The sequence below is a fragment of the Thamnophis elegans genome, chromosome 1, assembly GCF_009769535.1.
Source record: "Thamnophis elegans isolate rThaEle1 chromosome 1, rThaEle1.pri, whole genome shotgun sequence".
Classification (NCBI taxonomy): Eukaryota; Metazoa; Chordata; class Lepidosauria; order Squamata; family Colubridae; genus Thamnophis; species Thamnophis elegans.
The window spans coordinates 101,294,405-101,319,961 of record NC_045541.1 but is presented as its reverse complement, the minus strand read 5'-3'; the positions used below and the strand labels follow the sequence as shown (position 1 = coordinate 101,319,961).

The following is a 25,557-nucleotide window of genomic DNA, read 5'->3' as shown; positions in this document are numbered from 1 at the left end:
GATGGAAAATCTACAGGTCCATCTTGAATAAGTCCCTGAAGTTGTCTTTTGGTAAAGCAGATATCAAGATCCAAGATTTTCCACTGTTTTTATTTAGCATAGAAATGCGCTTACTTAATGCTGTTAACTGAAACTTAGCAATGGTCTTGTGAAGTCTCTGCTCTTTTAGTTTCTTGGCCAAATAATTCATTTTATTTTATAATTTGTTTGGATGTAAGAGAAATATTTGGTTGGGTTTCCTCCTTCTGTTCCAAACAGAAAAACAGAAAAAATGTAGGAATTTAAAGAAGAAAGATTTTTAAAGGCACAATATAGCTGATTTGCTTCAGGGACTAAATATTTAGCATTAAGTAAGGGGTACATCATGCAGAATCTCCCTCCTGCTGAATACCTGTGAACCTGTATCTTGATGCGTACTGAATACAGTGAACATGTAATGTAAGACATTATTTCTTCAATGCTTTTCATGTGCTTTACTTTGCATATGGTTTTCTTCAATTCCCTTTTCTTCAAGCTGTCTTAAAATAAGTGATATACCTAAAAAAAAAAAAGAATCCCAGTTCCGAACTCCAGTGAATGCCAATACATGCAAAAAAACAAAGTATTTTTAATGATAAATTCCTCATCTCTCCATTCTAGTTCTGTAAACAGTCAACCTTTTTGAGATCAAAAAGGCAGAATACAGTTTTTACACAACTGAATTGGATACATTTATGATTGTGGGTTCATTTCCCTGTGGAATGTCCTTGCAGTAGGCAAATTTGTGACGCTAGAATTAAACAAATGACATGTTTGCGCAGCTAACAATCCATGCCAGGAAGTATGCATACTTAACCTGAGAAGATATTCAACAGTTAGCAGAATCTTAATAAATCTATAAAAGCATGAAATAGTCATATTTGTATGGATTGAAAAGCATCAAGAAATCACAGGAATGCTAATGCAGTAGTTTATCATACTGAAACTAACCCAATGCCAATTGCTCAGCATGCACCCTTCTGTTTTCCCCAATCATATCTTACTGCTTCTTTGTTGTGATTTGAGAGTGCTTCTTTTTAGGGAAGATATCATCTGCTAGTCATTCCTCTTTTGTCATTCCTTTTCCTAAGAAGAACTAAGTTATATTTAGCATGACTCTTGCATCAGTTAGTTATTTAATCAGGGCTAAGATTTTCCTGTAAGTACTATATATCTTCCCACCCAGTATGTTGAATCTTAAGTGTGTTAAGTATAATTAGTTTGGCAAATATCAATTCACTTCTCTGGAATATTTGCTATGGCACTAAACATGTGATTATTTCTTTGCTCCAATACTTCAGAACAACAACTCTTGCAAAGTGATGCCAATTTAATAGCTGATAGTCTTTTCAAGCTAGTGTTATTCTCTGTAGAAATATGAAAAGATCAGACAGAGCTACATTTCTCCTTTTTGTTCCAGAGTATTAAATAATTGGCCCTGGTGAGAGCAGAGATTTGGATGTAACTCCCACATCCACATTCATATTTCTCTTTCTCTTACTTTTGGTGAACTCTGCAGGCAGTATAATTTAATTTAAAAAAACCACAGGATAGATATAAGGAAGGCACAACTCTTAACATCTCCTTTTCAAGTCAGGTCTAGCATATTGTCTCTGCGTGTATTAACAGGGAAAAAAGAGAACTCTTAAATTTTACACAGACGAGCACACAGTCCTTATGGAGAAGTGCATTTGTGGCTATCACATGTTGGCGCAATTTTTGTCATTGGAAATCTACACTGAAGCCCCTTTTAGGATTTTCTTAGTCACTAAAAACAGATATGTTTGTGCTCAGTGTCACATTATATTTCCCCTTCACTTTGAAGAAGCGAAGCACTGACAACTAACGTAAGCATAGGTTCCTTTACAGGGGGACAATTTCTGACATGCTAATTGAAAATAAGTCATGGGTTCCTTTCCAAAGCACATTGAGAAGGAAGCTCTCAAATTAAAATAAGAAGAAATTGCAATTTTGCAATTAGAGATTTCTGACATTTTACACAAGAAAAAAAAAAGCCCAGTGTGGTATTTGGGAAAACATTTTTGGACCTTTCATAACTCAGGGAATTTCTCGTTCTTAAAAACAAAGCCACACTTTATTTACAATCAGGGATATTCATGGGGATATCAAAAAAGTCAATTTGGCCTTATAATTAAAGTCCTACATGTTTTTTAGGTACATGGCTTACCAACAATATAACAAGGAGAGGTGACCAATCATGCTCAGCATTTGATTGAATTGATTGAATGAATTCTAATGCTCTGTATTCTGCTGTGGTAACCAACAAATTTAACTGTCCACAATCTTTCCATTTCACAGTACAAAATGGAACCTTAACCATTATCTCACCTTCTTTATCCAGGATAACTACTGTAGTTTCTGAATTTCCAAAAAGAAAGATGCAGAAGGATTCTGCAATGCTAGTTTATAAACATTGCCCGTTTGTGTCAACATGCTTTTCATTTGCAAATACAAAGTATAGTAACAATTGCATTCTATATTTTTTTCTCAGTAGTCAAGATTTTCCTCCATAGTAATGCCCCCATTGTTGGTAACATTCATGATTAATAATTACCTATTCATATAATACTTAAGCATTTCTGCAATGTAATCCCTGATGTGCAATAATTTATTTCTTGCCTGTGCAATTAAGACGTGTGATAGCTACCTAGAAACTCAACAAAAGAAAACAATTAGGAATATCATCCGTAGGAAACAATTTTGCACCAGCACTTTGCACTTCGTTCAAGTCCAATTTGTTAATTTGCATTATAAACCCAGCTTTGCTTATAATTAGGTAGATTGATTAGATAAAAAGGGGGACCTGAACAAGCAAAATTCCATTTATTTGAAATGGCATTGCAAATCTGAGAAATTCTGTCCACCTTGGAGAGAACATCTTCCCATAATACCACTCTTGGTATTGTTTGATTCATGGAGTTCAACAGAATGATCATTTATTTTGTCTATGGTGCTACTATATGCTCCCCACTTTTTATAACCAGGCTTAAGTGTCTAAGACACCTGAAGTAAGTTACAGCAGTGCTAACAAATAAAGTATTATATTTGCAAGCATGAGAAAACATTTGTTTTTAACCCATTTTTAAATCAATAATATCTTTTTAGCAAGCTGAAATGCATTTTGCCTCACTTGTAGATACGATCAAATCTCTAGATACTCTTCAGCTTTTAAAAATGTCTTTTCATATGAGGAATAGTTTTGCACTTATTTTTCACCTATCTATATTTCTCTTAACATTGCTCAAAAAGATTAATAAAAACACCTTTATCAAAACCCAAAAAACTGGCTTTCACATCCCACTGCAATGTAGGATGTCAGGAATTCTCTTTTATATGCATCCCATTTACTTTTCAAAATTGTATCTCCTGCTAGTGAGACTGATTCTGTAAAGTCAGAGAAGATGGACACTGCAACTTTGACAAATCTGAATTCAAAATAGTAAGAATATGTACCTTACATCTAGGGTTGCATTTTTATACATCTGCTGTTCCACCAAGCCTAATGCTAATTGGTGGCTAATCCATTCACATATGATTCTATTCCTTTGATTGCATGCTTCTAAATTGAGTTAATAACTCTATGAAATTATTTGTTAACTCTAACAGAGGAAAATCTCATACCATAGGGTTTTACCCAAGAAAATGTAAATGCTGGTGAGAATTAGAATCAGAATCATTAGAATCCTGAAGTTATACATTGGAGAACTTGCATGTTGTGGATTTACAGAATCCAGACCTCTCTCATTCTCAGAACATGTAGGATGCAATAGAGAACCAAATTAAAAAAAATGACCCATGCCAGTAACCCATTAAGTATGATGTCTGAAAATGTCACATCAACATCTAAAAAACATGGCTTTTCCATCTTTTATTCTCTCTATCCTCATCCCCAAACAATAGGAAAGTTTATTGCTGATCTCATTTTTTTAAACCAACTTTATCCACATGTTTAATGTTGCAATTCACAGGCTGCTAGAGTAATATTTTATTAAAAATACTTTTTAAAAATCAGAAGAACCACAATTTTTAGCTATGTGGAAACTCCCATCTTTTAAAATGAGCTCTTCTGAAAAAAGGAAGCCACTTGGAATTAGATTCAATATAGCACTGATTGCCTCAAGCAAGGTCTGTAAATCATATTTTGGTATATGCCAATCTTTCACATTAGAAAACAGTGTATTGTATGTAACTTAAATACTTCCTCTGAAAATTATATTTTATTTTGCTATAACTTTGACACTTTATTTTCAGAGCTATGGGGTGGGTTTAATCAGTGCTATAGATCTCAACATTCCATTATCTTTATTTCAAAGCTGCTTCTTCAATTTTCTGTTGACGACTGTAACAAAATCTTCCTTCCTAATGTATGAATGGTAATTTATGGAATGCATGAGGTGTATTTCTACTTATTCTAATTTAGCCATTTATTCTTCTGCAACCCTGATATACACTGTAGAATGAATTAACTTATTTCTGGCATCTGTAATTTACAAACATTTTGCAGAGGTTATTTTCTTATACCAGTTGCAGACAGTTATTTTATTATACAACCATATAAGCAAGCAAGAAAAAAAGGTATAATCCTTTTAAGGAAGATTCTTTTGTAACAAACTCTGATAAATGAGATTTGTGACTGGGTTCATGCAACACATTAAGCCATTGTATCAGTGGGTTGGTTTTGACCTAGCACAACATACGAACTCAGCTCTTGAGGCTTGCAAACCATGATTTATAGCTGAGAATTATATAAAGCAGGCCACTACAGCTTGTTCCACAAACCATGGTTAAAATAAACTATGACTTGTGTGACAGATGAAACCAGCCACTGTTATGTTATGTTAAATTAACATAACTCTTTAAATTTTATAACTTTAAGCAAAGCACAAATGGAAGTTAAAGGTGTCTTTATGCTACAGTTCATTATGGAACACTATTACAGTATTAATATAGATTTGAGATTGAGCCTTTTTTTAAATACTTAGCTTGTTTTTTACCAGGATAATTCCAGAATGTCTCTACCCTACAGATAAATATTCTGATTCAGAATATATTTTGTTTTAATGTACTTACTTGCCATTATTTTCAATGGAATTAATTTACAAAATCCATATACTTTAGGATTACAGCTTTTGAAGGGGGAAAAAACCCTAATCTATTTATGCCCAGAGCCAGTAAGGCTCAACGTGGTGTCCAAGATTTGCATCAAATAGCATTTCATGAGTTTGGTAGGTCTTCCATGGAAATGATGATGCGGACAGAATGAAGTGTCTGCTTTTGTTTATGTACCAAATTCCCAAATCAATGTTTAATGGTTACATTTCTTCAGTAATGTGACACGTCACATCCCATACTCACAGAGAGAAATGTTATCTTCTCAAACAGTATTAAGATATAGTAGTTGCCTAACGATTGAATGACAAAAGATTACTGACACCAGGAATTATTTGTTAAGCTACTAATGAACTCTGTTGGTTCAAACTGTTCTAGTTTTTAGATATTTTGTTGAGATATACAAAGACAAAAATTAAAGCTACATAAGTTCAAAATGTATAAGGAACTGTAGCATTTGATCTCACATCTTTACCTTTCTACAAAAGGACCAAACTACATTCTTTAGGGGATTATATCAACTGAATAGCACATATATAAATACCTCCTAATTTTTAAAACATTTATAAAATAAAAAAACAAGCAATATATTTTTTCACCATAATTATCGAAATCTGTTTTTCTTCCTTTATTAACAGTTAATTACAAAATACCTATATTGCTAATGACTTGTTATTATCCAAGCACATTGAGAGAGCAAATAAATTTTTAAAACCCAAATTATAGTTTGAATATGAGTCAGGCTCTGCCCCTTTCAGCATACGGCTGCACAAAATTGAAGAGGCGAAACCTACAGTAACAATTGACTCTATGAAACAGGTATAAATGTAACTTGTGCAACCTGTCATGTATGACCTGCAAATGAATGAATAAACTGTACAGTAGGTAGGGGCAGTACATTATTGTGATCTTATTTTGTAATACTCCTCTATTTTAAAGCAGAGTTTTCAAATATTCTCGTAATTAGAATTAAACGCAACTCGTAAGATAAAACGCTAGTATTACCTATCAAAGCATGATGCTCTTATAAAGTTTTGATGCGTTGTTTTCCGCATGAAGAATAGTGCCTCCCCGCACTTTCTGTAGATAATGTAGTTTATCTTGGTGTAATTTCAGTGAAATTGTGTATACCGTATTAATAGTTGGTATTTTAATTTAATTTAATTTAACTTCAACTCTGCTGGAATAGAAATTTATAGTAATGTGTTTGAAAATAGATTGGATTAAGTTGGCTGGCTTTGGCTGCTATATTGGTATTTCCATTTCCAGATGCTTAACAGCAAAATTGCCATAATCTGCTACCCATTGCTATATAGTGGCGTAAGCAGTATAATTGTGTTTAAATAATTGTTATAACCCCTGTATTCCAGCCAGGTTATTGTAAATATGTTAGTACTTGTCTTTATATATCTAAACAAGCAGCATGCATGTGAGGGTATGTATACCAATCCCTGGCACTTAGTGAATGTGAATGACTGTCTGATGTTGCGCTGTGATTGCAATAGCACTGCTACTTTAATGAAATAAGCACAGTATTATATTGAGTTGATTATGTATTTTTCTGTATACGATACAGAAAAGATATAAAAATAGATGTTAATAAATCATTGCAACCATCAATGTGTTGATCCCTTGCAAAAAAAAAAATCTTTTATTTTGAACGCTGATTACACCTTTTGAAACTGCAGTTTCAGCTTTTGCTTCTCAACCAGGACATGGTGGTGATCTAACCCTTCAAGATTCCCCAAATGTTCATTTTTCACTTCTTCGTTGACCACAGTAATAAATCCAAATTCAAGGTAGTATGAGAAAAGACAGACTTCTTTTTGAAGTGCATTCTTTTACTTGTTCATAATCCAGTGTTAATAGATCACGTGAAAATAAATGATTGAGATAAAATTATTATATAAAATATGCTTTTTTAGAGACTGTTATTTGAAAAAAAGGAGGCTTTATATAAAGTTCAAATCAGACAAATCCAGATTCGGAAAAAGGAACAAAAGTTGCCCAAATTTCATTTATGAGCTGGACAAACATGATCTATAGTTCTAAGTCCCAGCAAAAAAGCTACTGCAATGCAGTAGCAGGCAAGATTCATTTCATGCTTTACATTTTATAATACAAAAATTTAAATATAATTCATGGTAACCTTGAATCAAATTAGTTACTGCCTGTCTTAAATTCTCTAGAGCAGTGTTCCTAACCCCATAAGTTTGAGATGTGTAGACTTCAATTTCTAGAATTCCTGATAATGGTCACCATAGCTGGGAGATTATGGGAATTGAAGGCCACATATCTTAAAGTCACTAAGATTGGCAAGCAAGGCTGAAGAACTAGGTTATAACTATTCCTCTTTCTTAAGAGAACCAGGAAGAGTTTTTCAGTTGTAAACTTAATCTAGTTATTGCCCATTGTTACATTATTTTGCTTCTGTAGTCCTTGAATGCATTGATACCATATAATTATGCATAGAAAGAGGAGATCCACTCAATTCCAAGCTCTGCAGATATATTCAGCTAAGGGGGAATTATTGTGGTTATGATCTCTTGAAATCATGGATCTTGTGCACATGACCTCTTAGACTGCATTGTTGGTGGGTCACCTTACATACAAAAGAAAGCACAAACATGGCTTTGACTGTAATTAAAAATATTCATCTGAAAAATGAAATGGTGTATTGTATAATATCTATGCCATTTTGTGTAAAATCTAATACATGGAAATGCTAAATCTTTCTATTAATGTTGATTATTTACTACAGTAGCAATGACTTCTTTACTAAGTACTTTTCATAGTTCTTATCTTCTTTATCCTTTAGCAATTATTTTCTTTTTCTGTGAACTGATTTCTGTAACTTGTATATAAAACAAAACTGGACATTCTTTATATACTGGAAATAATCAGCAAAAACAATATTTCACTAAATGTTGGATTTTTTATGTACATATCATCAATAAATGTGAATTCATAATTTTCATGGATAGAATCAATGTGAGTATATCTATTTACTTGCAAGCTCTAGAAGAATATGTGATGGGAGGATGTATGAAGAGTTACAGTCCAGTAGCAAGTGTTTATTTGATATATGTATGCTAATTTGCCAATGATTGACATATCAAACTAACAGAGCTACTTTCACATTTGTGTTAGATTAGCTTCTACAGATTTCTGTTCATCCATGCACTTCTTTAAACAGTGAAGCTTTTCTGATAAAATAATTTTAGTTATCCTTCCAAATTTGTGTGTTTGTGTGCCTGTGTTTAATGCAGAAAAGCTGCCCATGGAAAAAAAAGTATCTCTGCCCATTGTCTACTAGACCAACATTGGCCATAGCATCTAAAAGTGGGAGAATAGTTACTTCTGAAGAAAATGGTTCATGGTAGAAATTGCTTATATTAGTCAGTCTTGTTCATTTTGTAAAACTAAATTAGTACACTAAGCATCCAAATTTTGATTACATGGTCATGGGGATGCTGCAATAGTTGCAAGTGTAAAAACGATCAGAAGTCAGTTTTTTCAGATATATTGTAACTTTGAACAGTCACTAAATGAACTCTTGTAAGTCAAGATCTATCTGTACCTGTGCATATGTTTTTTTTCCTGCCCAATGCAGAACCTTACATTTTTAATTATTGAATAACATTCTATTGGATAGGGTCAATGTTCAAACCTATCGAAATCCTTTTGAAGCTTGACCGAGTTATCTGGGGTATTAGAACATCTTCCAGCTTTGTGTAATCTGCAAATTTTATTATCAATCCTTTTAGTTTCTCATCAAAGTCAACTAGAGCAGTGGCCCCAACCCTTGGGGCACCATAGACCAGTTCCATGGAGAGTTTTTTCTGTGGACTTGAGGGGCATAGTTTTGCATGCTACCTGCATCCTAAGGATTGGGGCTTCACTTGTTTGCATAGACCAGTTTCTGGCATACCACAGACCAGTCATGGTTCAGACTGGTGGTTGGGGACCCTTGATCTAGACAACTGGATTCTAGGCAGAACCCTGAGCTATCCTTTGCATGCTTCCTTTCATGTGGTCGTAGACCCTTTAAGGACCATGTGTTAGTTATTCACTACAATCCATTTTTGTAGTGGGATGATCCATTTCATATTGGTCCAGTTTATCAAGGTTATGTTTCAAATCACTTTCTGAAATATAAAATGCAGTATTAAAAAACCCAATGAAATTCATTTCCCCATGCAGTTCTGATTTATGTAGCCAGGTAATTTACAAGAGAAGCTGGTTCAAATATCAAAAACCCACAGAAGAATATGTTGCTAGGAATCAGAAGTAGTATTTCTGATTAAAAGGAAATTTTAGTTTGTCATGTAAACTGGGTGAAATTAGGGTTCAAAGTTTTATTCAACATCTTTGGCAAAGAAGTATATGGCACCAATTATTATATTGAAATTTAAATGGAATGTGTGGTAGCTGACAGTAGTTTCCTTAACTTAATCACATATGGGGTGACAATTATATTTTATGAATTCTTTCAGACTGAAAAACAATCCAATAAAGTTCAAACAATTGTTTCTTATATCTGATTACCTAATTTATCAGAGTGGATTCCAAAATATTTTCTATATATTTTCTATATCTAACTTATTACTAAAAAGCATAACACGACTGAAAACACTCAGTAATGCACACACACAAACAACATAAACATTTTCTACAACCTTCCATATCATATTTCTGAAAAATTGGCAGGCGGATACAGTACATTGTACTAAAGGCATTTGTTCTGTGTATAGAATTCCCGGCTGAATTTCAACCAGTGGCATGTTTTCAAGGGAACAGAACTTCTGAAATTATTTATTTCAAATATGTTTCATGTGTTCTTCCATTGTAAGTCATGACTGCATAGAAAAGATTTCACATAAACATACTCTCCTAGAACGGGAACTGTGTAGGAAAAGAGGTTCCCTGTTTTATTCTTAAGAATCCCTTAACTCTCTAATTTACATTAGACTAGACCTATTGATGCAGATTCAAATAGAAAATGGGTATTTCAAGGGAAGACAAATAGTGGGACAAGGAGGAAGGACTGTGTCCTGGTTTGGTCCTGTCCAAATATTCTAGGGTCAGTTCACAGCTCACAGGATAATGAATGGAATCCCTAACAAATGGAATACAATATACAGAAGTATAGCAGCAAGGAAGATGAACACTAAAATTTAAAGAACATCACAACATTATTTAGATTATAGAGAATAAAAATTTATTTGCTATAAATCAGGTTTGGGTTTGGGTGTTGGTTTTTTTTTTGGTCTTTCCACCCTTTTTAGTGAGTGTTTTTTTTAACATGGTGGAGATCTGTGGAATGTGTAAAAACATGCTTTTCATATTCAACTATTATAACATGTAATTACAAAATATTAAAACATTAATGAGATTTAATAAATCTGACAATTTTGTAACTGACCAATAAAAATTCAATTCCAAAACCTATGTGTCAAACTTCAAGATAGCCTATCATTGTGAATTCCCTGGGAATGCATTTTATTATAATACCTTAATGGCTACAGATTCTGGAAAGTTCAAAAATTCTGTAGGTCAGGCAAAATAAATTTCGGTGTTTTGCCTTACCAAAGAGATTGTAAATGGGGAACAAATGCTAGCAATAAGATGATGGTCACTAATTAAAACTGGGCAAAATGATGCAATGTTGGGCAAAAGAAAAAATGACATGTTATTTTCGTAGCTGGCCATTACAAAAGAAAAAAGAAACCCAAGAAAATGTATGCTTAATTATGCTTTAAAGATATCAGTAGCTCATTGCATTTCTGAGTTCTAGTCCCAGTTCAGTATGATGCTTTTTGTTTCCCCAACTCTGATTCAATTTGGCCAGGCTTCCTACATGCCACTCTTCAAGGGCACATCTTGTTGGTTCTGTGTTTCATCAATTGCCTGGAATTCATCCTGTGGGCACTTTTGGTCTTCTGGCTTCTCTTTGTGTACCAAGTGCACCATTTCCTGAGATTTGCTGGCTTCTCCATTTAACCCATCTTTCTTTTTCTCATCTATGCCTCCTTTACCATTGTTAATCACAAGCTTCTTCTTCTGCCCACATCTAACAGAAAAGGAAAAGATTGTAAAGTCAAAATATTTAAAGATAACATGTTATGTACTGCCTTCATTTTGTCTGGACCACAGACTACATTAAAAACATTGATTCATTCCTTGCTTATTTCTTAGGTAAGAACTTTAATTACAGCGGATTAATCTTTATTTTTCTGGTTCTGGTGTGTTGACATAATTGGAACAAAGCATAGCCTATCAAAATAGCCTTCTAACAAATTCCTTATTTTGAATGGGGCATATCTTTGGATTCTTCAGACGGTGGTAAAAGGCAGATAAAGATAATTCCTGGAAGAATAGCTACAGTGGTTCTTCTGCTTAGTATGGTGGTTTCTTTGACTCAGTTGACCCAATAATCTTAGATTGGATGTCTTAAGGGTAAGGCTATGTCTATGGATGTCGAGTTGCACATGGATTGAAGTAATTGATCAAGGAAGGAAGGAAGAACCCACAGCTAGGAATCAATGCCTACATTTACATTAAAAATAACTCAAATGTACTATTTTGTATATTTCAAAGAATGACACAGTTCATATAACAGTGCTAAAAAAGGAAATGCCTTTTCATCTCCATTCATCCACATAGTCCTAAAGGGCAAATATTTTTTGTTAGCCCTTCTAATCAAAATATTCGCATCCAGTAGCAGCAATTTACATTGATTAACAGAGTTCTTGCTGTCTATTACAATGGTTCTTCAGGAAAAAAAGGCGATAGGGGATTTCACAATGACATCACAATTGTGATTCAAATGTATCAGTCGAAAACTTTTTTATATACTTTAGGTTGATTCATGTAACATTTAGAGATGCAAATACTGATATTTGCGTATCTGATTTTGAATATTGCAGAAACAGAAAACAATTGAAATGACTATAATTTGGGGGGAGCCTGGTATTAGCCATGGAATTTGACACAGGCTTATATCGAATGAAACTATAAAATCTTGCCTTTTGTTAAACTGAAACGCTTGGTTAAAAAACACTCTCAGTTTAGGATAACAAACATTAAAGAAATGTACTTCACATATTAAAAGAGAATTAAGCCATTAGCTTTGGCTTTCTATGGTAGGGATGTGTCCAATATATTTTGGCTTTCTATGGTAGGGATGTGTCCAATATATTTTGGGGGAAAATGTTTCATTTTAGAATACCTCCATCCCAATTTCTTTAAAAGAAAACTCTTATATTCTAACCCCCACCCAGCGGAGAAATTCAATATTTTTCACTACCAGTTCTGTGGGCATGGCTTGGTGGGCGTGGCAGGGGAAGGATACTGCAAAATCCCAATTCTCTCCTGACTCCTGGGGGAAGGATATTGCAAAATCTCCATTCCCATCCTACTCTGGGGCCAACGAGTAGTTCTCCGAATTACTCAAAATTTCCGCTACGTTCTCCAGAATCTGTCAGAATTTCAGAATTTCACCTGTCCCCACCCATTCAATTTTGTTGAAATCTTTGGAAAATTCAGTAACATATTATGATCAGTTCACCAAATGGAGTATTTCTTCACTAACTTTGGAGCCAATAACATTGACATTACTACTGAAAAGCAGATGTTACTCATAGCACAATTCAAACAGAATTTACAATGAATGTTTTTTGTGGGTTCCAAATAAAGTACATATCTTCCATCAGAAATGCTACAAATTAAAATTATTACTAAAATCCTTTAGAATTCTTAACTGAAAATTTCCTGCACAATTAAAATGTAGAACTCATCTGAATGTGTCTTGAGACGATATTTGAGGGCTCAAGGCTGTTTTTAATTACCCTCTCATAATTGATTCTGCTAGAACATGTGCTTTTTCCAGTCTTTTTTTTTTCATAAAAAACAAACATCTTTGTGCTTCTTTCATGGTTTCTCAGGTATTCCTGATTCATCTCCCTTTTTTATGTCATCCACAACTTCAAGTGTCAAATATATTACCTAAGTTTTATGTCTTTTTTCTTTCTGCATTTCTATCTGAACAAATAAGAAGCCTGTCTCTCTTATTCTCTTGATGTTAAGAGTTACACCTACACTGTTCTCACTAATATAGCCTTCCTTACAGCACAGCCCTATTTCCCTGAATGAGCTGTTATTCAATCACTGGAAAAGGACTTGAATCAATGATTCATACTGCGTGAAGTTAACAATGAAAGAGCTAGTAAGGAATAGGCTGAAACTCAGATCACCCTTTATGACTTCTAGCAATGTTTATAGAATCCTGATCGCTCTGTTCTCTTCTAAAATAATACTCATCACAGAAGACAGAAATGTGAAAGGAGAAAAGGCCTATAGAAAAAGGGGTGGTATGGTTTTCACTGCATATTCTTTATCTGAATTAATCTTGTAGGTTTCATTCTGAAATCATGAATAGCTCTGCATTTTATTTTTAAATTTTGTTGCTGAAATACAGATTGCCCAGGCTCACCAATAAGTTACAAAATATTCCAAGTAATATCTATCTGTACTAGGCTTTAAAACTTTGAGTACTAATTTAGTGACACTTAATACTAAAAGAAGCTAATTCTTCAACTGGAAAACATTATTCTTTTATAATTTTGCACATTTTCAGGAGATGCTATCTGCCTGTGATTATTATTGGTCAGCTTTAAAAATATTTTTAAAAATTAGCAAACTGCTTTAGTACAACAACAATAATTGCATCTGAAAAGATCAAGATTTAATATAAATTAATGAAGAACAACAGTCATACTCAAATTAAGGAATTATGTTAAAGAAATGATGAACAAGCAGGAAATGCTGGTTCTTAACTACAGAGTTAGTAATTAATTAATCTGTAGGCAAATAGTTTGTGTGAGCAATAGCATCCAGCTATCTAATTACATAAATATTACTTTGTTTTTTGATGCACGCTATAGCTAAGTGTTCATTTTCAAATACTATTCAGGAAATAATCCAGGGGTAAATCCCAGCAACTAGCTTCAAGGTGGCTCTTTGTTCTGACTCAAAAGGAGGAGTGTTATATGACAAATGGTGAGCTGAAAAATCCACTTTTGACACAGAAATTGACACATATTTTACAATGAACACTGGTAGGAGATAAAGTAGTAAACTAAGGTGTCCTTGTTGCATTATGTGTTTAAAAACAGTGTCTATGGCTTCCAAGTGTGCTTGTTGATTAAGTTCTCTGTAACCTGTCTCCTTTGAATACTCTAAAATTCTCAGTCCTAAAAATATTTCAGCAAACAGACAGTTTTGGCACTGAGAAATGGAAAACTACAAAAGCATTTCCTACCTCCTTCGACTGTTTACAGCAATGCAAACACCAAGAATCAATGCCAGGGCCAAAAGAGAAGCAACTACAATAAGCCAATCTGCGGATAGAAAAAAACCATTACTTTGTCAGATGATCCGAGAATTTACATGTTCTCTTTAATATCTAATTTTACTTCCTTCAGAATAATACCCATGATCTGTTATTTTTAGCTGTCATTATTCTTTATGATCGTGTTTTCACATAAGCGAAAGTTATGTCCCAGCTACTCTTAACAATTGTATATAAGTAATGATAGTTGTGTGGAAAATTTGTATCCATTATTGCATTATCCTGTGTGTAGTAAGAGACAATGACAGTTGCTGTTACTTCCACAATTGTGACAGTGGAACAAAATGTAATTCTGATTTTAAAAAAATATCTATCTCCTCATGGTTTCCATATACTACTTTAGCCACAGTAAGATTTTCCAGTCGTCAAATAGCATTTTTTTGGGGGGTGGGGAGGAGAACGGGACCATAAGAAGGATGATATTCTAAGAATTAACTTAAAAAACTTATTTTAATCAAATTACATGGTTTACAAATTAGAGATCTGAGATTATAAATGAAGGTATGATTCTTCAATAAAAGCAGTTTTGAATATTATGATTAGCATCAATATTGCTACATTGCTATTCATTTTCTATGATAGAAAAAATTGTGTAAGAAATAAAGCAATTATGTAGTTGAACCATAAGATCTCACTTCTTAGCCATGGAGATATGTCTGGATTACAGTTGTCACCCATTCCATGCCACATTCTACCAAATTACACTATGTTCCTACATGCCAGTAAAATTGTGGCATTCTATAATCCAAAAATAATCCAAAGTAATAAAGTCCAACAAAACTTTTCCTTGTGTGTACACTATTGAATATATACATAATTGAACTTTTTTTATATGTTGGCAGTATTTTTCCAGATTTAAGCCACTGGTCTTAGTGTCAGAGAACCTTTAATTCCAATATATCCTAAGACATGGACATATACCTGTGGAGGCTGGGAGAAATGAAAAGTGTGCAAAAACAGGACATCATTGGAAGATACATACTTAATGGTGGCATTTGCATGTTTTAGACACAAAAGATGACAACAAAAAATGCAGGAACATCACAGTAGGTAGAACAAGAAGTGATGGGTATAAACTAATCAAGGAAAGAAGCAACTTAGAACTAAGGAGAAATTTCCTGACAGTTAGAACAATTAATCAGTGGAACAACTTGCCTCCAAAAGTTGTGAATGCTCCAACACTGGAAATTTTAAAGATGTTGAATAACTATTTGAAGTGGTGTGGGGTTTCCCGCCTAAGCAGGGAGTTGGACCAGAAGACCTCCAAGGTCCCTTACAACTCTATTATTCTATTCTATTCTATTCTATTATGACTTCATGATAAATACCAATTATAAAAGCATAGAAACAAACCTGGTATATGAGCCATTCGTGGTTGACTTTTTCCTGACTCTTCTGGCAAAGGTGTCACATTTTTGCCTCTCACTACACTGGAGTGTTTGTTTGGATCAGGACCTAGAGAAAAGACATGCATTACTCTCTGCATTATCAATATTTGGAATTTCTGCTTTTGTATTTGCAGAAGAAAAATGTGCTATTATTTAATCAGCCTCTGTGGACTTATGTGTTTTATTCATAACAAAGCTTTAATTCCCATAAGTACTGATGAGCTGTCAATACTTAGGGAGATACAGGAATCTCTCTCCCTCTCTCCCTCTCTCTCTCTCTCTCTCTCTCTCTCTCACTCACTCTCTCTCACCCACTCACACACACACACACACTACTAGAAGGTTGCTTTTCTTTCAGAAGATGTGGGAGAGCTGTGCTATACCAGGGAAATGTAATAAGCATAATAATGTTTCAGTTTACTTCAGCAAGTCTTTTGTAGACAGAAATATCCAGACTGATTTGAATTGGAAAGCATAGCTAAATGCCAGGTGCAAATAAGTAAAAGACACTTCTTTCAAAAATTGATATTTCTAATATTATACTATGGTTATCTTCCCACTTTTCCACTAAGTCCCACTGGTTTGTATTAGGAACAATAAAAAATGATGATTTAAATGAATACCACGGATAAAAAACATAGTTTCGGCATTTGAACTCAAGGCTATGATATAGTGTAACTGTAATAAACCTAACACAGACACTTCCTAATGGCTACCAGATGATGAGTAAATCAAATTAAATCAACAGAGAGTACATAGGGCACTGATTAGAAAGATTAGAAACAACATACTCAAACTGATTCGTGAATTTGGAAATAATTTATCCAGCAAAATAAAACCTACATCAGATTAAGAAAACAATACAGCTCTGGAATTCATGATTATAAATTCACCTACAGTTCACAATAGCTACATTCTGAAAAACAGGCCTATAGTTAATATAAATTATGTTTATTTCTACATCCCCATTGTCTAACCTCCCAGCACAGGCCGGATAGGTCACATGCTAGCCACTCCCACACCCAAGTGGCAGTTGGAGCAGAATTCTTTTCAGGTGGGGAGGGGGATTAGAATGTCTAACTCCTTAGCATTAGAGCGTGTTTATACATATACATATGCATACACACAGATACTCTCTCACACACACACACACACTGTATAAGAAATACTAATGATCTGATGGTCATTTCAAAAAAATCCTTTCTTACCAAGCACCTAGAAGCCAAGAGGAACATGCCAAATTTCAAATTTGTAGGCTTTACAGTTCTGGAGATTTTGTGATGAGTGAGTGGATCTGGCTTTTATATATTTAGATATATTATAACTATCATAACAAAAATAGTTTAAGTATTTTGGGCTAATGGAAAGAACAAAATAAGATATACCGGATAGAGCCTTTTAATGTTTATATTACCTGTATTATAAACATTCATGATTCAAACCAGATTCCTTTTATGTCTCTTGGCCACAATGGATATCTCAAGCCTCCTTTGCACTGAAGGGATCTAACACTTCCTTGCACTGACATCTGAGACAGGCACATCAAAAGATGATGGACAAGGAGACTTTTAGTGTGGATCTGCTGCGGAATTTTATTAGGAGGCACAGGGCTAATCAAAATTTCTGATAGAAAAATCATTCTACAAGAGAAACTATGCTATTTGTTCTAGAATAAATAGCATTGCAAATACTACAGGATCTATCTGAAGTATTTATGAAAAGCCTAGAAAAGCCCATACGGTTTTTAAAGTGTTAAACTGGAATATTTGGAAAGCCCCAGTTCCTCTTTAGCCAGGATCAAAACAAGTCATAGATGATACCCAGAGGAGTATCAGAAGATGCTGCTGCTATCAATTTGCAACCTCTTTTGCTGCTATCAAGAACAACCTATTTGATTTTAACTGATTTTATTTATTAACATGCCATAATCTGAAGACTGGTAAACAATAACAGATGGTTCATTTAAAGTTCTGATTAAGGTAGCAAATATATTTAAACAATCTACCTACTTTTTCAAATTATTCTCTTTTACAGCTTTTAGACTGAAAATTGAGATATTTCTAACTCTTAATGTCCCATTTCCCAAAATTAAAAAGGTGTGCAACATCATGCAATTTCATTAATTCTTCTCGGAGCTCAAAGAACAATAGCAAAATTTTATGAGATTTTGGTGTTCTCGTGCAAGACTATAAAACCTGCAAATTACAGTATTTTATTATTTTAAATGAGAATCTCTGAAAATTCCCTAATTTAAGCTAAAATCAATAATATATAGTAAAGATTTACAAACAGTGATCAATTGTAATACATTAGAAATTAGTGTCATGCATGTCATTATGTCCAAAGTGATACAATGGTAATTACTTATTCTTTAGAAATCAGAAAAGAATACTTCACAGTGAAAAAAATTATCACTCTAGGCAGAGAATCACACTTCCTGGTTGGCAACATTCCAACTATATCTAATCTAATCTAATCTAATCTATCTATCTATCTATCTATCTATCTATCTATCTATCTATCTATCTATCTATCTATCTATCTATCTATCATCTATCTATCTATCATCTATCATCTATCTATCTATCTATCTATCTATCTATCTATCTATCTATCTATCTATCATCTATCTATCTATCTATCTATCTATCATCTATCTATCTATCATCTATCTATCTATCTATCTATCTATCTATCTATCATCTATCTATCTATCATCTATCTATCTATCTATCTATCTATCTATCTATCTATCATCTATCTATCTATCTATCTATCTATCTATCTATCATCTATCTATCTATCTATCTATCTATCTATCTATCTATCTATCTATCTATCATCTATCTATCTATCTATCTATCTATCTAGATAGATAGATAGATAGATAGATAGATAGATATATGAAGCTATAGACCATAGACAGGTTTGTAGTAAGATTTCCCTTGAAAATCAAGAGTTCCGGACTGCTTTCCTCATAAATATTACTTTTTTTTGTTTTTACTGATAGGTCATCCAAATTCATAAATTACGAGACAGGAAGTCTTACAAATTGGGCCAAGATCTGATTTTTCATTTTTGTCTCCATCACTGGAGGCGACAACCTGGGTAACAATAGTTAAATCATTTATGAGCAGGATGTATGAGGATCAAAACTTTTTCCACAAAATTCTTACTTTAAGTTTAAAAAGTGGAAAAGCGGAGATGAAATATAAAAAGATATTTCTCTCTTTCTTATTTCCAAATTATTGCCTGTTGCAATGTGTGCAGTACAGGTAGTCCTCAACTTACAACCACAACTGAGCTCAAAAATTATTTTGCTACGTGAAACATTTGTTCAGTGAGTTTTGCTACATTTTACAACCTTTTTTGCCACAGTTGTTAAGGGAATCATTGCAGTCTTAAATTAGTAACATGGTTGTTAAGTGAATTTGGTTTCCCCATTGACTTTGCTTGTCAGGTCACAAAAGCTGATCACATGACTCCCAAACACCACGAGCGTCAGACATACAAACCAGCTGCTAAACACTGAATTTTGTTCACATGACCATGAGGATGTTGCAATGGTCGTAAGTGTGAAAAACAGTCACAACTTACTTTTTTCAGTGCCACTGTAACTTTGTCACTAAACGAACGGTTGTAAATCAAGGACTATCTGTAGTGATAGACTAAGAAGCAGATGAGGGAAAAGAGGGGAAAAAATGAAATGCCTCCAATAACTCTCAGAATGAGGTCCATCTCTCCTATCTTTTAAGTCACTTTTATGTGTACACAGACATGAAAATATATTAAGAAAGTTCATATACTTTTACTTGTAATAAATATACCAACGCCAGACTATAGTAATTGATGCTGACAGCTATTGTAGTAAATTGTATTTTCATTTTTTTTTCTTTTTAAAAAGGTAAACACAATATTTCATTCAACATTTTATCTCCACAGATCAGCACCACTAGTTGTTGGAGTCCTTGACATGTACCGCATTTTTCGGAGTATAAGACGCACCTTTTTCCTCAAAAAAAAAAGAGGCTGAAAATCTGGGTACGTCTTATACATCGAATACAGCATTTTTTGCCTCCCGAAGCCCCGTCCCCTTCACCAAAATGGCCGTGTGCATAGCCTTATGGAGGCTTTCAGGGAGCTCCTGGTAGCTAGGGAGGGCAGAAATGAGCAAAAAATGGGCCGTTTTTTTGCCCCCCAGCCCCCAGCAGTACTCTGCAAGCCCTCCCAAGGCTATTCATGACCTTTTTTTTAAAAAAAAAATGGCCCTGTTTTCACGAAAAACGGGTCATTTTTGGGAGGTTTGCAGAGTGCAAAAACCTTTTCCCCCCTTTCGGAAAGCTCTTTAGTTAAAGTGATTGATGAGAATTAGATTGATCAAGTCCTGTGCCAGCAGAAACAAAGTCTTAGGTGCTGCAGATTGTCAGTGATTTCTTTGTCCAGCAACATCTACCTACCTACCTACTGTGTCTCTCCCTACCTACCTACTGTATTTCTCTACTTCTTTCTCTCTCTTTCTATCTTTACCTACCTACCTACCTACCTACCTACCTACCTACCTACCTACCTACCTACCTAACTACTCTCTCCTACCTACCTACTGTATTTCTCTCTATTTCTTTTCCTCTCTATCCTTCTATCTACCTACCTACTTTTTTTTAAATTTGCCTCTTCAAAACCTTGGTGCGTCTTATACTCCGGTGCGTCTTATACTCCGAAAAATACGATAATTGGAACAGCAGTAGAGTGATCAATACATCTCTTATTAGCAAAATTATACATATTCTAAATGTCTAAATGCCATTAAAAAAAAACAACTGTAATGATAGCAGAAAGCAATCCAATTATAAACAGGATTCCAAAAACCATCTTATTATAGATTATCAACAAATATTTTCTGGTATATGTAATCTGCTAGTCCTGCTAACTTGAAAAACATGTAAAGATATCACTTGGCAGAAAGAATTGAAAACAAAAATAAATTTGCAAATGTAAACAGACCTACATGGTATAACTGGAGAGCAAAATAAATGGCTTAAAAATGAAATTTATAGATTCTAATATTAAATGCAGTTCTATACAATACTGGATCATTTTAAAAACCAGTTGTAAGTATATACGATACATGCTTTTCAAAATGTGTACATCAGGAAAATGTAGCGCATTTCCTCATGACGCCAAATGTAAAGTTATTTTAATCCAGCATGGGCACTGAACTTTGAATGCCTCACAGACATGTGATTCTTATGATCTTATTGGCCCAAAGCCACCTGAACAGCCAAGCCTATTGCATTCATAGCAGTCACATGCATTCTGGTATGAACATACTTATTCATCCACTATTCTTCCACACATATCCAAGAATACAGTTTCAGTGAAACACTAAATTATATAAACATCTACATTATTGAAGATTTTGAGTTAGTAATTTCAAATCCTAATTGCAGTCAAAAAGGGCCATTAGTTCACTACTTTCAGATGTTGATTTCATATTTTTTAATCATCATTATCAATAGGCAACCAATTAATTAATTAGCAATAAAGAAGAATATTTGTAGCTCAGGGTTTAAATGAGGGGACCTTGGTGCTCTCTGAGCTTGGTTGCTTTCTTGGTTGCTTCATTACCCAAACCAAGTAACATCATCAGTGCAAGCAGCCTAGCAGAGACCACCAAAGACCCCTCAACCAATTATTTTCATGAGTAACCTGTAAAACATTAATGATACAGTAGGCTGAAATTTACAAATCAAAAGAGTATATAAGAATCGGGTTTTACTTATTTATTTATTTGTCTTGTAAGCCGCCCACTCCCGGAGGAAGTGTATTTGAAGACTAGAAATACATAAGATAGCTGGCTGTCTATTTATTTCATCAACCGAATTAAATAGAATTTTGGAGACTATGAGTGAACCTGTGATAAAGAAAAGCTTTCCTTTCCGGACTCTCACTCTATCCAATGGAAAGTGACATACCTGATACAGTGTTCTTAGGCGCTTTTATTTTTTTTACATGCCTAAAATAGACACGGAAATTAAAAACAGAAGAATATCTCACCTAATAAGAGGGGTAAAAAAGATCCCACCACCATTTTAGTGGATACCTGTATGATCAGTTTTATTTTTTTGATTTATTTCTCTTCGAGGAACTATTCCAGGAAACAAGACATCCATTGTGGGTTTTGTAGTATACTTGTTTTCACTAACCCATTGCCTCATTGGTTCTGAAGTTGGATCTTCTTTGGTGCCATAAAAGCCCGCATCTATGGCAGCGATAATGCAATGGAGAATGAAACAAAACTATTAGCTGCATTTTCATTCCCTTGGCAGCATAGGTCCAATATTTTTTTCCTCGCAAAACAATATAATACCGGTTATAATTCAGGCATATAAAAAAGCACACTATAACTCTTAACAGCAAGTCCCATCCTAATTAACTCCTGTTGAGTCCTGTTTTCTTTCCTGTGTCCACCAAGAATTATTAGTGGTTAATGGTAATAAATTTGGTATGTAGTTTTTCCATGATATCTATTGTTATGCATTTTTAACAAACAAAATAATTCACAAGTAAGAACAATGGTTGCTGCTTAAAATTGGGCCCCCTCTTCCCAATCACTATATACATTCTTGCTTTAGTAACATTATATCCTAAATCTACTCATCATTTTACACACAATCATTGCAAGTTTCCAATCAATTTTGTTATCACAGAAATAATCACTGGATGCCTTTGGAGAATTAGAAAAAACACAGATCACCATATACTGAATAAGATAATAAAAATATCAAAAAGTAGATTATAAGACTAAGATTCAGATTTTTTATGATTCAAGGCTTATACAGAATGAGGATTTATACAGAATCAAAATGGAACCATACTACATTAAATCACCTTAAGAACAAAACAAATCAGCTTAGAAATATTTTTTAAGTTGTTATATATTATTTGAATTATTTTCAGGCGTTGTAATAATGAATATATAATATAGGTCAGTGATGGCTAACCTTTTTCCCATCATGTGCCAAAAGCAGGGGGAACGCAGGTGGCTTGTGCGTGGGCGTGGCCACATCCATAACATTATGCGTGTGATCCCACCCCCGCTTTTAGCATGCAATTGACTCGTTTTTCACCCTCCCCAGGCTCCAGGAGGCTTTCTAGGAGCTTGGGGAGGGCAAAAATAGTGCCCCCCCAGGCTTCCCTGAAGCCTCCATAGCACAAAAAGGGCCCTATGGGCAAACTGGAAGTTCGGGAACCGACTTCTGGTTTGCCCATAGGGCCGTTTTTTGTGCTCCAGAGGATTCAGGGAAGCCGCCTGAAAGCTCTGGAGGGCAAAAAACGGCCCCGTGGCCAAACTGAAAATGAAGGCCGAAGTCAGCGGGCCAGTGCGCAAATGCGCGCTGGAGCTGACAGAGCAAAGCCTCACTTGCCCTAACAAATGGCTCCGCTTGCCACCTGTAGCGTGCACGCCATAGGTTCACAATCATGGCTATAGGTGCTACGAAAACAAACTTCATCCATGCATCACTATGAAAGAACAATATTATTCACAGCAATACCTTCAGAAAAATCACGTTCATTTTCATGCGGTTTACTGAGTTCCGTGCCATTACTGATCCATTCTGGCTGGTAAATAGGAGGCAATGGTGATTGAGCTGAATCTTCAAGATCCTTGAATATGGCAACTGTTTGATGAACCAACGATGAACTTAGATTTGGATATTTACATTTTTAATCTGTGCATTGTCAAATTGAATTTCCATCCAAATAATCACTGCCAAAATTTTCTATTTCATTCATATTTTCTGTATTTTTTAAAAAATTGGCTTTTGAGCATATTTGCCATCTGGTCAATTGTATTCACTGACTAAAAATAATCTAATGATTCACTCATATAATACAGTGGGGCAAAAAAGTATTTAGTCAGCAACCAATTGTGCAAGTTCTCCCACTTAAAAAGATGAGAGAGCCCTGTAATTGACATCATAGGTAGACCTCAACTATGAGAGACAAAATGAGAAAACAAATCCAGACAATCACACTGTCTGATTTGGAAAGAATTTATTTGCAAATTATGGTGGAAAATAAGTATTTGGTCAATATCAAAAGTCCATCTCAATACTTTGTTTTATATCCTTTGTTGGCAATGACAGAGGTCAAACATTTTTTGTTAAGTCTTCACAAGGTTGGCACACACTGTTGCTGGTATGTTGGCCCATTCTTCCATGCAGATCTCCTCTAGAGCAGTGATGTTTTGGGGCTGTCACCGGGCAACACGGACTTTCAACTCCCGCCAAAGGTTTTCTATGGGGTTGAGATCTGGAGACTGGCTAGGCCACTCCAGGACCTTGAAATGCTTCTTACGAAGCTACTCCTTCATTGCCCAGGCGGTATGTTTGAGATCATTGTCATGCTGAAAGACCTAGCCAAGTTTCATCTTCAATGCCCTTGCTGATGGAAGGAGGTTTGCACTCAAAATCTCACGATACATGGCCCTATTTATTCTTTCCTGTACACAGATCAGTCATCCTGGTCCCTTTGCAGAGAAACAGCCCCAAAGCATGATGTTGCCACCCCTGTGCTTCACAGTAGGTATGGTGTTCTTTGGATGCAACTCAGCATTCTCTCTCCTCCAAACACGACGAGTTATGTTTCTACCAAACAGTTCTACTTTGGTTTCATCTGACCATATGACATTCTCCCAATCCTCTTCTGGATCATCCAAATGCTCTCTAGCAAACTTCAGATGGGCCCAGACATGTACTGGCTTAAGCAGGGGGACACATCTGGCACTGCAGGATCTGAGTCCCTGGCGGCGTAGTGTGTTACTGATGGCAGCCTTTGTTACGTTGGTCCCAGCTCTCTGCAGGTCATTCACTAGGTCTCCCTGAGTGGTTCTGGAATTTTTGCTCACCGTTCTTGTGATCATTTTGACCCCACGGGGTGAGATCTTGCGTGGAGCCCCAGATCAAGGGAGATTATCAGTGGTCTTGTATGTCTTCTATTTTCTAATTATTGCTCCCACAGTTGATTTCTAATTATTGCTCCCACAGTTGATTTCATCACACCAAGCTGTTTGCCTATTGCAGATTCAGTCTTCCCAGCCTGGTGCAGATCTGGTGTCCTTCGATAACTCTTTGGTCTTCACCATAGTGGAGTTTGGAGTGTGACTATTTGAGGTTGTGGACAGGTGTCTTTTATACTGCTAACAAGTTCAAACTGGCGCCATTAATACAGGTAATGAGTGGAGGACAGAGGAGCCTCTTAAAGAAGAATTTACAGGTCTGTGAGAGCCAGAAATCTTTCTTGTTTGTAGGTGACCAAATACTTATTTTCTACCATAATTTGCAAAAAAAATCTTTCCAAATCAGACATTGTGATTGTCTGGATTTGTTTTCTCATTTTGTCTCTAATAGTTGAGGTCTACCTATGATGTCAACTACAGGCCTCTCTCATCTTTTTAAGTGGGAGAACTTGCACAATTGGTGGCTGACTAAATACTTTTTACCCCCCCCCCCTGTATATTCCCAAGGACCACTGTAATTGGAAGCATATTAATCACTGCTACATATATGAAACGTTTTGTTGCACTACTCTGCCCAGTTGATGGAAAAA

General features: G+C 34.9%; 1 protein-coding gene across 5 annotated transcripts in view; it reads right to left on the bottom strand.

Annotated features, from left to right (window-relative positions):
* Window positions 1-10,346: 10,346 nt before the first annotated feature.
* Window positions 10,347-25,557, bottom strand: part of CD44 (CD44 molecule (Indian blood group)) — an 86,754-nt gene continuing 71,543 nt past the window's right edge. For all 5 annotated transcript variants that reach the window (XM_032225810.1, XM_032225825.1, XM_032225817.1 and 2 more), the window contains 5 exons: window positions 23,502-23,627; window positions 22,049-22,207; window positions 15,914-16,015; window positions 14,471-14,549; window positions 10,347-11,221 (listed from right to left, as the gene is read on the bottom strand). In XM_032225810.1, coding sequence (XP_032081701.1) covers window positions 11,005-11,221; window positions 14,471-14,549; window positions 15,914-16,015; window positions 22,049-22,207; window positions 23,502-23,627 — 683 coding nt within the window. In that variant the 3' untranslated portion in view covers window positions 10,347-11,004. The remainder of the gene's footprint in view (window positions 11,222-14,470; window positions 14,550-15,913; window positions 16,016-22,048; window positions 22,208-23,501; window positions 23,628-25,557) is intronic.